A 14304-nucleotide genomic window follows, 5' to 3' on the forward strand; every position below is an offset into this window, starting at 1 on the left:
GGGGATGGGGGTAATTCCAGCCATGGAGCTGCATTTGCAGAGCCTTGGCCAGCCAGTCAGAGGGCCAGAGGCCCGCCTGTGGCTTTCACTGTCCTGCTCACCATCCGCACACTTGCCCATTTGGGGCTGAGAGTCTGTGTGTGACTGTCGTCAACTCTCCCCCTGCACTGGTATGGGTGCCAGTGGGTGCCTGTTGTGTGCTACAGATTATCCTTGCTGGAGACCCCATGCAGCTCGGACCGGTCATCAAGTCCAGACTTGCCATGGCCTATGGGCTGAACGTTTCTATGTTGGAAAGACTGATGTCCCGACCAGCGTATATGAGAGATGAAAACGCTTTTGGTGCCTGTGGTGCCTACAACCCCTTGCTGGTAAGCTCAGACTCCACGTGGTGTTAGGGTTCCCCACTAAGGTGACAGCAGAGTCCTAGTTGAGCAGAAGATGCCTCACGGGGGAGTGACTAAGGGCCCCCCAGAGTCCCTGCAGCCTCTGTACTGCTCTTGGCTCACCTCCCTGTGTCCCCAAGCCACACCTGGGGGAGGCCCAAACAGCTCGCACGCACCTCTCCCACACCCCAGAGTGGACTTCAGGCACTTTCACGAGCTCCTCTGTCCCAGGAACTCAGAAATGTACTTTGCAGGATCCCCTGAGGGGTCAGAGATTCCAGGCAGTGTAAGGCTGATGGCCAAGGTTCTGTGGGGCCAGACAGAGTAAGAGAGCATAAATCCGTGTCAGTGTGGGTGAACGGAGGGGAACTTTCTACCTTCACCTGGAGGAAAGGCAGCATCTGCTGTGGTCTCCTGAGGTGCTGAGTAAGGTGCAGGTTCTGGCTTCTCAGCCGACCTCAGCCCACTTTGGAGGCATGGGCCTTGGAATCAGTGTGTTAGGAGCTCCCAGCACACTGGAGCTTGGGAACCTTGGGTCTCTGGGGCCCCTCATTAAGGTCAGCCAAGTAGCATATTCTCTGAGCGGCTACAGTATAGAAACAAGGGGAGATTCCCATCTGAACATAACATTGAACAGAAAATGAGATGTGGGTTGTGGGCAGGTTTTCAGGGAAATAGCCTGAAACCTATGCCAGGTCGTCAGCCCCTGGGCCCTTTGCGCCCCTGGAGCATAGAGAGGGCAAGGGCGTGGAGCAGAGAGGTCATGTGGGAGGAGGGCAGGGCCAAGAGATCGTTGTCTTCAGGCTGAGGACGGCCTCACGAGGGGCCACCCGTAGGAGAGGTGCCTGTGGTCAGAGGAGCTGCACGAGGGGTCATCAGGAGGCTCTGAGGAGCCTATGAAACTGCCCCAAGACGAGCCAGAGCCAGCGCCAGCTGTGGACTTGTGCTTGGCCCAGACAGCGCCACAAAGGGCTCTCCTGCCCATAGGAGATGCACATCTGCCCACCAGGTGTCCATGTCCCTTGGGCTTGCTAGTGGCTTTTGGTGAGGAGGGTCCTGAGACGAGGGTGGAGTGATGTGGCCCCTGTGCCACAGACAGTGCTACCGCCTGGCCTCCTGCAGGCAGGTGCCTCAGCCTGTGGCCAGGCGCTTGGCAGAGGGTGGCAGAACATGTCGACCTGACTGCCCTGCACCTCCTTCCCTCTCCCCAGGCGTGGAGCCACTCCGAGTCCCTAGGGCAGAGCACGCCTCTCCCCCAGTTAGCTGACAGCTGTCCAGGCTAACGTAGGGCCTGGCTTTGCTGTGATGCTACATGGAGTTTGGGGTTTTGATTAGCGTCTTGGAGGCTGGACACATTGTAATTATGAACTGAAGCTTGTTAGCATGAGTCAGCAGGAAAGTCCTGAGGCCTATGGGCATTGTCACTCCTGGTACAAGGGAAAACTGCTTCCGTGGAATGAACTTCCCAGGCCAGTGGCAGGCAGAGAGTAAAGTTGTTCTTGCTCCACATACTGGTGACTTTGTCACCAGCAGCTTTCAACAAGGTCCCAGCTAGGCCTTCTGGGGCTGCCTGCGGGCTGGGGGGATATGCATTTGAGTGCACCCTCTGTGCCCTTAGCCACCCTGGCCTTGGGACCCAGGAGCCTGTCCCTGCCTGCAGCTGAGCTGAGACAAGGCTGCCTGGGCTTTGTTCAAAGGCCAGGGTCGCAGGACGGTGAATCCAGAGCACAGCTCGCAGACAGACACACGACCGGCCCACAGGGGAGACTCTCCTCAGCTGTCCAGACCCAGGAGACAGTCCTAGAGGCTTTCTCCTCTTTTCTTTTGCTGATAGTCACCTTTTGTAGTAAAAAAGTTGTCTGAGGTGCCAGAGCACTTCCTGCTCAGGAGGCAGGTGACAGGCCAGGAGAAGGGACAGGCAGAGGTGGGGAGGGCTGCCTGGCGGTGTGGTTTGAGCTGAGTCTCAGCAGTTTCCCTCTGACAGAAATGTCTTGTGCTGACATTGGCCGTGGACTTGCTGCCTGCTCTCTGCTCGCAGGTTACGAAGCTCGTGAAGAACTACAGATCCCACTCGGCTCTGCTTGCACTGCCGTCCAGACTGTTCTACCACAGGGAGCTCGAAGTCTGTGCCGACCCCAAGGTGGTGACCTCCTTGCTGGGCTGGGAGAAGTTACCAAAGAAAGGCTTCCCCCTCATCTTTCACGGCGTGAGGGTGAGTTGTGGACCTGCCACTGACCTCGATGTGGCACAGGAGGAAGTGGCTCAGCCTTGCAGTGACTGAATGACCCCTAGTGCTGATCCCGGGGTTCAGTGCGTGTGTTTTCATCAGTTCAGCCATTGACAAAGTGTTTGCCTAGTGCCTGTCATGGAGCAGACGCGTGCTGGTCCCTAAAGAGCAGAACCAGTAGGAGGGGCCTCTGCCCCACAGCCCTCAGGTGATCACACACACACAGGGCCCAGGAGAATGCCAGCCCAGAGTGGGATGGAAGGGGAGCACCCTAAAGGAGTTTGTGGGAAGCATATTGACGAGCTCACGGGATTGATGGGAAGGCTGGGGAGACAAGCAGGCAGAATGGCGGGAAGCTCCTGCCACCCCCACGAAGACTCACCACCCTTCTGAGAACCAGTGTCAAGCGAGAAAACCGACCTGGGGACACAGCCTTCCCTCTCCCTGTGGCCTCACTGGCTGGGGCGTGGCCCAGCAGGGGGAGTTAGATGCTCAGTAGCCAAAAAAATGACAAGTGTTCACTAAAATCAGTGTGTTTGTGCTAGAAATGTGGTTGTTAGAACCAGAAGTCAGGTTTTGCATTAACTCCCCCAAGTTCTCATCCAGTGTCAGAGCTATGCAGACTCCAGGATGGGGCAAGCTGGTGCCAGGGTGCCCGTCCCTCTCCTCTCTGAAGGCCGTCTTCCTTCCCGTGATAGCACCCCCTCTAGACAGCCTCTAGATTTGCCTGCTCCATCAGAAGTGGATGGAAGACAGTGGAGCTGTGTGTACAGGTGTGGCTCTGGGGTGCCACTGTGGATGGGGAGAGTTCAGGGATGGGGGAAACCAACACCTCACAACACGGTCCACTCAACATGAGTGCCTCATTGGCTGGTGCTTTCTCCCAGTGTCATGTGCTGTTCCCCTCCTGGGAACACTCTTCTCCAGCTCTGCCCATTGTCAGAAGCTTCCCTGTATGTCAGAAAAAACACATTTCTAATTTAGAAGCTGTATCTCGAGGTCAAAGGTCCCTCTGACGCACGCAGAGGTCAGCCTAAGGAGAACGAAGCGTAATCGCTGCCGAAAGAGCCAGAGAGTTTAGCCTGCGTGAGTGAGCTCGGACAGGCTTGACGTCTGCGAACAGAGGCCATGCATAGAGGGGTCAGTTCTGCCCAGATTCATCCATACGTCTCATGTGGTCTACGTAGAAGTCACAGTGGGCTCCTCCATGAGAAGCCAAGTGTAGAATGGGGTTGTGATTGTGCAGAAAGATTTTATAGGAGAAAAATGAGAACAAAGCCCACTGGATGACGTACTACGGAGCTCTAGTAAACACAAGTGCACAGTGTGGAAAGAACAGTCCAGAAGCATTGATGAGTCTCGTGAGTGCTTTGGAGGGCCTGGCTGCGTGCTCCATTCCAAGCCCTGGGGGTTAAATGGAGGCACGGCCTCTCAGGCTAGGTTGCAGAGAACATGGTCCATTCCCAACATTTAAGAAAAAAGGGTTTTATCACCACTTGTTAACTGGCCGCAGGATTGCTGGCCGGGCCTGGCCATTGCTTGCCCTTGGCCCCCACAGGTCCCCTCCAGTCCCCAGGATGCAGTTTCAGACGCCCTCCCCAGCGCGGACCCTGTCCACACAGCTTCACCTTGACCCTCGCCTCCTGGTGGCCCTTCCCCCGAGGAAACTCCAGAAGGACCTCTGTCTGACTGCTCTGTCCCCATGCCCAGTGCCTCCCAGCAGAGGGAGCTCAGCAGAACATGCTGCACGAACACCAACTCCATCGGGGTGGCATGAGCCCCAGGATCGCCCACAGAGGGGCCACCCAGGTGGCTGTAGTCTCGTCCTCCTAAAGAAGCAGAGTTGGAGCCTCTGTCACGGTGGGCAGGTGGCTTGTCTCTGGCTTCTTTCCACAGGCTAGGACGATGGCAGAGTTAAAGCGTAAGATAGCGACTGTCTGGCCCTTTATATGCGAGATGTGTGCCAACCTCTGGTCTAATTGAAAAGCTAGCTTTGGACTTCTCCTGTTAGCTTTCTGCTTCACTAGTTTCAGCTTTATCTTCACTTCTTCCCTCTGACTCACTCATTTGTCTTCATTCTGTTTGGTTCTCACAAAGTGAACACTTGGTTCCTGGGCTCTTCGTCTCTCGGCAGGGAGCACTATGGCAGCAGCACCCTCAGCTGTCACTCTGCCTCTCCGAGTCTGTCTCCCAAGGGGCCCTTTCTCTGTGGCTTTCTAGATACTTGTGATTTTCTCTTTAGTTTTTTTTTGGTCAAAGCACTATAGAGAAGTATTTTTCTTAATTTCCAAGTGGCTAAGAATGTTTTGGTCACCTCTTTTTTATTTCTAATTTGATTAAGTTCTGATCAAGAACTATGGCCTGTAAATTCTGTGCTTTTAAAAATTTATGGCCTTGGGGCCGGCCCCATGGCCGAGTGGTTAAGTTCGCGTGCTCCACTTCAGTGGCCCAGGGTTTCCCTGGTTCAGATCCTGGGCGTGGACATGGTACCACTCATCAAGCCATGCTGAGGTGGTGTCCCACATGCCACAGCTAGAAGGACCCACAACTAAAAATACACAACTATGTACCAGGGGGGCTTTGAGGAGGAGAAGGAAAAATAAAAAAAAAAATTAAAATAAAAATTTATGGCTAAATAGGTATCAGTTTTGGTAAATGTTCTAAGGACATACCAAAAAACATATATTCTCTTTTTGATGGATGTAAGTTCCATATGCATTTTTAAAATGTTTACGGAATCTGTTATTTAACTCTTCTGTGACTTGACTTAGATTTTGTCTACTAGATAGTCCCACTAGTGGGAGAACAGTGGTGAAGTCTCACATCGTATTTTTTTTTATCGAATTCTCTTTGGATTTCTAATAGTTCTTGCCTTATGTATTTAACTGCTGTGCTGTGTTGTGTGAGTTTATGAGTGTTTTATCTTCCTCATTATGTCGTGTGTTTTTAGCTTTAAATTCCATCTTACAATAATATTAATCTTACCCCTCCTTTTTTCTTACTATCTGGTATCTGTGTTCATTCTTTCTTTATCATTTTACTTTAGGTGTATTTCTTAGAAGCAGCCAGTTTGAGGTAAATCAGTCCAGCCTATGGTTATTTAACTGTCTTCCTTCATCTGACCCTCAGGACTTGTTGTTTCCCCCTTTTCCTTGTTGTTTGTCATTATTTGGTTGATAGTCACTGCGTGTTTTTCTCTGCGGTTTAGTTCATCTATAAGCCTCCATCCCATTAACCTTTTTTCAGTTATCTCAATCGTTTATTATAAACCTAAGGGATAAATTGCATATGGCTTAAAGACAGAAAGAAATACATTCTGAAAATTAATAGATTCTTATTGCCTTATCTGGTGTTCCTTTTTTTTAAATCGTGGTAAAATACACGTAACATAAAATTTGCCGCGGTAGCCATTTTAAGTACACAGTTCAGTAACGTTAAATATGCTCACATTGTTCTGCAAGCAATCTCTAGAACTTTTTCATCTTCCCAAACTGGAACTCTGTCTCATTAAACACTGGCTCCCCTCCCCCTCCCCCTCCCCCTGGTGCCCACTGCTCCGCTCTCTCTGTCTATGGATTTGACAGCTCTAAGGGGCCTCATATGAGTGGAGTCGTCAGTATTTGTCCTTTTGTGACTGGGGCTTATTTCCCTCAGCATAATGTTTTCACAATTCATCTGTGTTGTGGCATGTGTCAGAGTTTTCTTCCTTTTTAAGGCTGAATAGTATTCCACTGTGTGGATAGACCACATTTTGTTTATCCATTCATTTCTTGATGGACACTTGGGTTGTTTCCACCTTTTGGTTATTGCAAATAATGCTGCTATGAACATGAGTGTGTGAATATTTATCTGGGTCCCTGCATTCACTTCTTTTGGCTATAGACTCAGAAGTAGAATTGCTGGTGGTAATTTTATTTTTAATATTTTGAGGAACCAACGTACTGTTTTCCACAGCAGCTCCACCATTTTACATTCCCACCAGCAGTGCACAAGGGTGCAGTTTCTCCATATCCTCGCCAACACTTGTTGCTTTCTGTTTTTTTGATGGTAGCCATCCTAATGGGTGTGAGGTAGGATCTCATGTTTTGATTTTTATTTCCCTCATGACTGGTGCTGTTGAGCACCTTTTCATGTGCCTCTTGGTCATCTGCATGTCTTCTTTGTTGACTGGCTAAGAGAGCAAGCGAGCCCATGCCTGCATGGAGGGAGGGAGTGGAGTCTGAGTGAGTGGTCGGACACGTGGCCTCTGGCAGGGCCCTGCTGCAGCCTCCTGGACTGACCACAGCTAGCCATGGAGTCTGCTCTCACTGTGGCTCCCTGTGCGTTGGCTACATTGGCCTTCTTTTCCTTTCTCTAGCATACTCTGATGCTTCTGCAGGGGGTGCCCCACATGCCCTCACTCACGGTGGGGCTGCTCTTTGCCCAGTAATTCCTGCATACATGTCAGTCGGCACGAGCCTTGCTGACCTGCCACTCCTATGTTGACAGTCCCCCAAATCGCAGACTTGTCTAGCCAGTCCTTTTTCTTTGTGCTCTTGCTGTAGCTGGGATCAATTTCACGATTACTTATCATTATTCTGCCCTGCTGGAATGTGAATTCTGCATGAGAGCAGGGATTGTCTCTGCCTTGTCCATGGTGTGTTCCCAGCATCTCCTTCTGCTCCTTGTTCATAGACCCTGAACCAGCGTTCATTGAGTACTTGATGTTTTGTGATGGACGTGCCTTCTCTGTCTCCTAACTCACTCAGGGCAACGAAGCTCGTGAAGGGAGAAGCCCATCGTGGTTCAACCCGGCTGAAGCTGTCCAGGTCATGCGCTACTGCTGCCTCCTAGCCAGGAGCGCCTCGAGCCAGGTGTCTGCCAGTGACATCGGTGTGATCACACCCTACCGGAAGCAGGTGTGGACCTGCTCCAGCAAACTTGTTTTGTGCTTCCTTGTTCGAGGAGGCCGCAGAGGAAGGTGGAAACAGGCTGGTGAAGTGGCCCCAAGTCCCTCTTGAGTTGTCTCCACAGCTCACTGCTCCTGCGCTGCTGTACCGCAGCCTGGGGCGAGCCCTTTATCTCTCCGGCGAGTGACCCCGCGGCCTGGGCGTGTTGAGTGAGCCCACCTCTGTTTGCTCACCTGTCACTGGGCATGAGGATGTCCCCTCCCCTGGGTTGTGAGGGCATCTAGTCAGCCAGGGCTGTGTGTGCTTGCTGCAAGCTCCCCAGCCTCCCTGTTGTCGCCTGGTGTCCCTCTGCTGCCTGTGCTGGGCTAGCAGGCCGTCTCCCACATCTTATTTCCATCAATGCCTCCTGGTGCTCATGGGCAGGCGCAGCCAGGCACACTCAGCCCACCCTACAACCGGAGTCCTGTCAAACGGGGAGTGGGCTGCTTGTGGGATTACCCTTGAGTTGTCAGGGGCTTGAGAATCTTCCTGTTTATTGGCCATTTCTTCATGTCTTCCTTAAGCTGCGTGTTCACGTATAGAGCCCACTGTAAATTGACTTCGGGCATGCTTTATTCTCAGCGGTTTGTAGTTTTCAGCATATTCTGGATCCCAGGTCCTGGGTAGCTGTGTGTGTTGTGGACAGCATCTCTGATGGGCATTTGTCTTTGCTGATGATTTCCTGTATGTGTATTATGATTTGTGCTCTTTGTATCTGAGAAGCCCTTCCTTATCCTGATGTTGTGAAGTGTGTCCCACTTTTCTTCTGAGACTGTAAGTATATGCTTCTCACCTGTGCATCTCTCATCCACCTGGATCTGTTTCCGGGTGTAGCCTGAGGTAGGGGTCTGAGTTTACTTTTCCATTGTGTGTCATCCCTTTAGTGAACGTCCAGCCTGTTTCTCAGTGTTGTTGCCTTCTGTGGCACACCAGCTTCTCCTGCGTATCTTCCTGAGGCTGCCTCTGTCCAGGGCTGCTGCCACGCATGCCAGCAAGTTGGCGTCTGGGAGTGACGACTCCTATCTTCACACTCACCATCCTGAGTCTTAACTTTGTGCTCTTTCTTGTGAATTTTAGGAATTCCACCTTTTTTCAAAAAGCATTTTTCTCTTTGGCAGCAATTTATCAATGTGTCTTAACTGTTTTGAATTTTGGTTTTGCTTACCTTTGCTTCTGACATCCCACTTAGTTTTTCTGGGTTTGTGTTTCTTCTGAGGTTTGTCTTTTTATAGTTATTTCAGCAAAGGCCTGTGAGTAGCAAACAAAATATGTGTATTTAACCACCTCACTCTTGAATTTTAGTTCAGCCGTTTGCCTCAGTTCTTTGAAGACGTTATCCCTGTTGTCTTGGAACATGTACTGTGCTGAAAAAAATCTACTCTGCCTGACTTTGTTTTTAAATAATGTTCTTTTTTTCCATAGTTTTAATATTTTCCCTTTATTCTTTTTTTTTTTTAAAGGAAGATTAGCCCTGAGCTAACTACTGCCAGTCCTCTTCTTTTTGCTGAGGAAGACTGGCCCTGAGCTAACATTCATACCCATCTTCCTCTACTTTGTATGTGGGACGCCTACCACAGCATGACTTTTGCCAAGCAGTGCCATGTCCACACCCGGGATCTGAACCGGCGAACCCCAGGCCGCTGAGAAGCGGAACGTGCGAACTTAACCGCTGCACCACTGGGCCGGCCCCTCCCTTTATTCTTGTTGTTGTATGGTTTCACCACAAAATAATCTGGGTGTGATTTCTCTCCCTGCTGGGGCCTCATGACTGGTTTGGACGGATGTGTCACGTGTGTGTGTGTGCATCCCCCGCTGCTCTGGAACTCCTGGGGGCATGTGTCCTGCCTCCCCGTCTGCCGTGGGTCCGAGCCTCTGTCTGTCTGACTCATCTAGGAACCTTCCCCCAGTGCGCCCCCGCTCCCTGGCCACCAAGCTTTCTTTTTCCCAAGATTTCAATCTGGTTCTTTTTGCTGCTGTGGCCTGCGCTTTTCTGTCTCCAGAGGCCTTGAGCACACCTGAGCCCTGTGTGGAAGACGCTCATTCCCATCCTCTCAGAGCTGGCCCGCCTCCTGTTGGCTCCTCTTCACTTTTCACAAAGTTCCTCTTCCCCCGGCTTCCCGTTACGGTCGCCACCTGCTGCGTGCAGCCCTTTCCAGGCTGCTTTTGTCACATGGGCTCAGGCCCTGCAGTGTGGCATCCCCAGAGGGGCTCTTTGTTCCCTCCTCCCATACCCCACCGAGCGTCCCAGCGCTGTCCCCACGGAGACGTCCATCTCACTCTAAGCAGTAGGTGTGTTTCCTCACCTCTTGACACACCATGGCTCCGTTCTTGCTCTGCACGGGTGGGGAGAGGGGAGATCTCCACACGAGACAGCACTCCTGAGGGCTGACCCCTCCCCCCCGTGGACTCCATCTAAAGTCTGTATCTGGGCTCTAATCAACTGAGATTTGATGGAATATGATTTGGAATTGAAAAACAGTATTGGACATTACTTAATATTCACTTATGCTGTAACATGTAAAGAAATGCTCAGATTTGTAGAATGTATTTAATCTTTCTTTTTTATCTGCTTCAAAGGTGGAGAAAATCAAAATTCTTTTGAGAAATGTTGATCTGATGGATATAAAGGTTGGCTCAGTAGAGGAGTTTCAAGGGCAAGAATGTTTGGTTATCATCATCTCAACTGTAGGTATCCCTGTTTCTAGTGGGGTAACTGCGTCGGAGGTCGCTTGATATTCATTGGTTTCTTGGCACATCCAAACAGGAAGAGGCAGAGGCTGAGACGCCGGTAATGTAACGGGGAGATGCGGGTGTGGGATGGAGGCTCCGTGCCCCAGGCATCATCTCAAGCAGTACTTGTAGGGAGTTCTTTTTAAAAACCTGAAGATCAGCAGACAAAAAGTAAAGAAAAGGAATCCAGGAAGAAATGGTCCATGTGTCAGAGAAGAAGGACAAGATGCGAAAGAGGGAAGGAAACGGGGGAGTAGAGTGGGAGGGCATCTGAAAGGAGGGCACCCAACCTCCCAAATACATATACATGCACACAGTGGCTTCCGTGCTGCGGCCCAAGGAAAACTAAGTTCCTCTCAAAACTCTGTTTCCTATTTTTAAATTATCTTTATTGAACAGAGTATTAATTACAGAAAAGTTAGAAAATCCAGGTAGGAAAAAAATAAGAATCACCTAAAACCCTACACCCAGAAGTGAGGGATTAGTGTTTGGAGGGTCCCCTGTGTGTAGACAGAGAGGCCTTGAGGCCTGCTCTCCGCCAACCCTGCCCCACTTCCTGGCCGCTTCTTTCTTTTTTAACCAAAAATGGGGTCGTACTGATGTTTAATGTTTCTAAATGCTTTTATACGTCAAGTTTCTTTCCATGTCAAAAAATCTTAAGATGCTGGTTTTATTTCTCTTTGCGTTTTTTAGGTACGGTCAAATGAAGATAGTTTTGAAGATGATCGATATTTTTTGGGTTTCTTGTCCAACTCAAAAAGATTTAATGTTGCAATCACCAGACCCAAAGCCTTGCTGATTGTGCTGGGAAATCCTTACGTTCTCGTCAGAGTGAGCTGCGACTGTGTGGGCTGAGTCACCTCGGGAGAGGGCTTGGGTGACAGGGCCCCACTGGACACGCTGGGGTGGGAGGTGGCCCAGCCCTCCCCTGTGTCAAGGCCGGCTCCTTTGTGTTTCAACAGGATCCCTGCTTTGGTGCTTTGCTGGAATACAGCATCACAAACGGGGTTTACACGGGTTGCAACCTACCTCCTGAGCTGCAGTCCCTGCAAGAGTAAGCTCTTCTTTGGTCTCCCTGAAGGATGGGCCCCAGCCCTGCCCCTCCCAGCAGGCCCCACCTCACCCACTGCCCCTGCCGGCCTCAGCCTCATTGGGAGGAGCAGGCCCTGCCTCATAGGCTGCAGTGCCCAGTCCTGGGGGGTCATTTAGGGTCGGCATCCCCCTTCCCCAGCACAACTTTAAATAGGGAAATATAAATGCCCCTTTTAAAGACTACACTGGGGAGAGAGCCTGAGCCACAGTGGGGGGGCCCGACTCAGTGGCCCCTCGCCTTTACCCATCTGCAGCTGTGGCTAGGTACAGCCTGCCCTTCCCTACCCACCAGAGCCAGGACCCGCAGAACGGGAGATGACTGCATCCGGAGCCCCCTGTTGACGAGGGATGGCCAGTGACGCCATGCACCACACCCTGAGGAGCTGCTGTCCCTGTGCCGTGGCCTGCCTTGTCTCACGGTCTAGGCCACAAGTGTGGGGGCCACTGGGTCTGATGGAGCCTGCTCACGCTGCCATCAGCTCTGCATGTCAGCCTGTTCCTGCCACTGGGTAGTTACTGCAACCCATCACCAAAATAAATGCTCTAGTGGGACACCCACATGGCTTTCCACCTTGACATGCACCTGTTGGGGGACAGTTATGCTTTCACATGACCTCTGACCCCTGCTGTGCTGGCTTCCCTCTCCAGGTCCTTGAGCTTGTGTTCACTTTTCATGCTGGCTGGACAAAGCCTAGGGGCTCTGCCTGGGGACTGGCCATCCAGGGAGAGCTGGGGTCAGCCTCTGTGCCAGCCCTGACCTGTCTGCCCACTCTGACCAAGAGCCAGCCTATTGATGCAGATCTTTTGGGAGCTGTTTCTAGGGAAGTCTGGAAGTGTTCCTTTGTGAACAGCACCGGGCTTGGGACCCACCCCCAAGTACTCAATAAGGCTGCCTTAGACATACATTTCTGAGTCTCTGGCCGTGGGTCTCAATGAGGCAGGGATTTGCTACAGAGGGATGAGAGGTCAGGCAGGGCCGGGAGGGCGGCGGCTGCAGACACTCTTCGGTGAGTCCTGCGCTTCCACCACACGGAAGGCGGAGCCTGGGGGAGGCGGCAGCAGTCTGTGCGGGAGGCAGAGCCAAGCCTTTGGCCGGGATACCACCAGATGTTCAGGCTTGCTGTCCATGTGACCAGGAACAGACTGTGGAACACTGAGGCTCGGGACCCCCAGCCCAATATACCCGCAGACAGGTAGGGGGTGCCGAGCAGGTAGACAGAATTGTGGGAAGCACTTTGAGAATGAAGTTTCAAGTCCCACAGGCTGCATGACTCCTTGCTGAGGCCTGTGCTGGCACTTGTGTTTGGAGCACTTCCTGCTTCCTCCAGGAAGGCAGTGGGATGGGGGGCTGCAGGGGGTGTGTGTGTGGAGGCCCAAGCAGAGCCCCCAGGCACTTCAAGAGGAAGCACATGGCAGGGGGCTGGCCGCGGCCGTAAGACCCTGCTTAGCCCTCCTGCACCAGTAGCCGGTCCTGGACACGTGCAGCCAGAGGCTGGTGGCAGGCTCCGGGGCCGAGCTTTCTCACCTGTCCAAGCCTGGGACCCTCATGACACTTCTCTCCACTCAAGGAGACGAGGGGAAATTGCTTCTGAGGTGGCAGCGCTTGCAGAGTTGCCCCTCCTCACTGCTCAGGCAGGCGCACGCACCATTGCAGAGCCGGCCCTTTGCGGGCAGGTGAGACCTGCGCTTGCCTGCGATGGGTCCTGCAGCTCCCCTCCCTTTGGAGGCCCAGGTCCCAAGTGCGCCCCCTATGTGTGCATGCACAAAGAGGGGTGCTCTTGGGGCAGCTCACATACCTGCAGGTCCCGGAAGACCCTGTGTTCCCTCCCAGAGTCCATGGAGACAGGCCCTGGTGGAGCACTCCAGGAGGTTCGAGTCTTTTTCCCTGCTTTGGCTTCAGCACACGGGAGGTGTCCTGTGAGCTGCCGCCCCACAGTGATTCTGGAATCCTTGGTGCTCGTGAATAAGCTAGGCAAACAGCCACCCAGGGTGCTCAAGTGTGCAGAAGACATTGGCAAGCTGGGGTGACTGGCCATGGTGTGTGTCCAGAGCCACCAGGACAGCCTGAGGCTTTCTGGTCTCAAAGCGTGTCCTCACAGGGTGGAGACCAGGGGCTGGGCCTGGTGCCTGACAGCCCAGCTGCGACCATCCCCGCCCTGCACAGGCCCCCCTGCATAAGGCAGCCCCAGATGCTGACCCACCTCATGTGAAGGGGCCAATCCCGGGCATCACCATGGAGGCGGCATGTGGCCCCTCTGGCCCTATAGCTCAGCCCAGGTGTGGACATAGAGAGGGGACGGGGGTGCAGAGGCTCTTATCTCACACTGGTCACACTACTCAAGCGGCAAGAGAAAGGGGGAGCAGCAGACACACCAGACCCATCACGGCTTCTCTGGGCCTCGAGGACGACTGCCCTGCAGGAGCAGTCAGGGCCCGACCGAGTGAGTGGTGGGGAACCTTCCTGGGTCCGTGGGAGTCGTGTGCTCATGGGTCTCACGGGCAGCAGACTTCAGGCACAAAACATGCTTAAGGGTGAAATTACCAAGAGCTGGACAGCAGCAACAGTGACAAACCAAGGGGCCTCTGAGCAGTGGGCCATCCCAGAGCTCGTCTCTGCAGCTGCTGCCTTCGGTCTGCGCAAGGGCCAGTCCACCCCAGGCCAGTGCCATGGGTGCAGCAGAGGAAGAAGAGAAGCTGGTAGCAGGAAGGATAGAGGAGCTGCGCAGCGCGAGGGAGAGGGCACCCGGAGCATGTGGAGCCTGAGCCCCATCCTGCTGGGTGTCTATCGAGGCCTCTCTGCAAGTCCAGCCACAGACCTAAAACAAGCAGCCCAGCTAGATCACGCCAGAGAGTGACCCTTCGCCTGTGGTCGTCATTAACCTCAGGCTCGCAGGGAAACGGAGAGGCCGCAGTTGGCCGATGAGACCTTCCTGTGGCCGCA

General features: G+C 52.8%; 1 protein-coding gene across 12 annotated transcripts in view; it reads left to right on the forward strand.

Moving 5' to 3' along the window:
• The window catches only part of MOV10L1 (Mov10 like RNA helicase 1), a 69002-nt gene extending 57081 nt beyond the window's left edge, over positions 1 to 11921 (forward strand). For 5 of the 12 annotated variants that reach the window (XM_070600350.1, XM_070600361.1, XM_070600357.1 and 2 more), the window contains 7 exons: positions 207 to 371; positions 2425 to 2598; positions 7362 to 7511; positions 10119 to 10226; positions 10965 to 11102; positions 11234 to 11325; positions 11618 to 11921. In XM_070600350.1, coding sequence (XP_070456451.1) covers positions 207 to 371; positions 2425 to 2598; positions 7362 to 7511; positions 10119 to 10226; positions 10965 to 11102; positions 11234 to 11325; positions 11618 to 11627 — 837 coding nt within the window. In that variant the 3' untranslated portion in view covers positions 11628 to 11921. The remainder of the gene's footprint in view (positions 1 to 206; positions 372 to 2424; positions 2599 to 7361; positions 7512 to 10118; positions 10227 to 10964; positions 11103 to 11233; positions 11326 to 11617) is intronic. The other 7 variants (XM_008533105.2, XM_070600359.1, XM_070600356.1 and 4 more) reach the window with 3 other exon arrangements.
• The last annotated feature ends 2383 nt before the right edge of the window (positions 11922 to 14304 follow it).

The sequence above is a fragment of the Equus przewalskii genome, chromosome 29 (genome assembly GCF_037783145.1).
Source record: "Equus przewalskii isolate Varuska chromosome 29, EquPr2, whole genome shotgun sequence".
Classification (NCBI taxonomy): domain Eukaryota; kingdom Metazoa; phylum Chordata; class Mammalia; order Perissodactyla; family Equidae; genus Equus; species Equus przewalskii.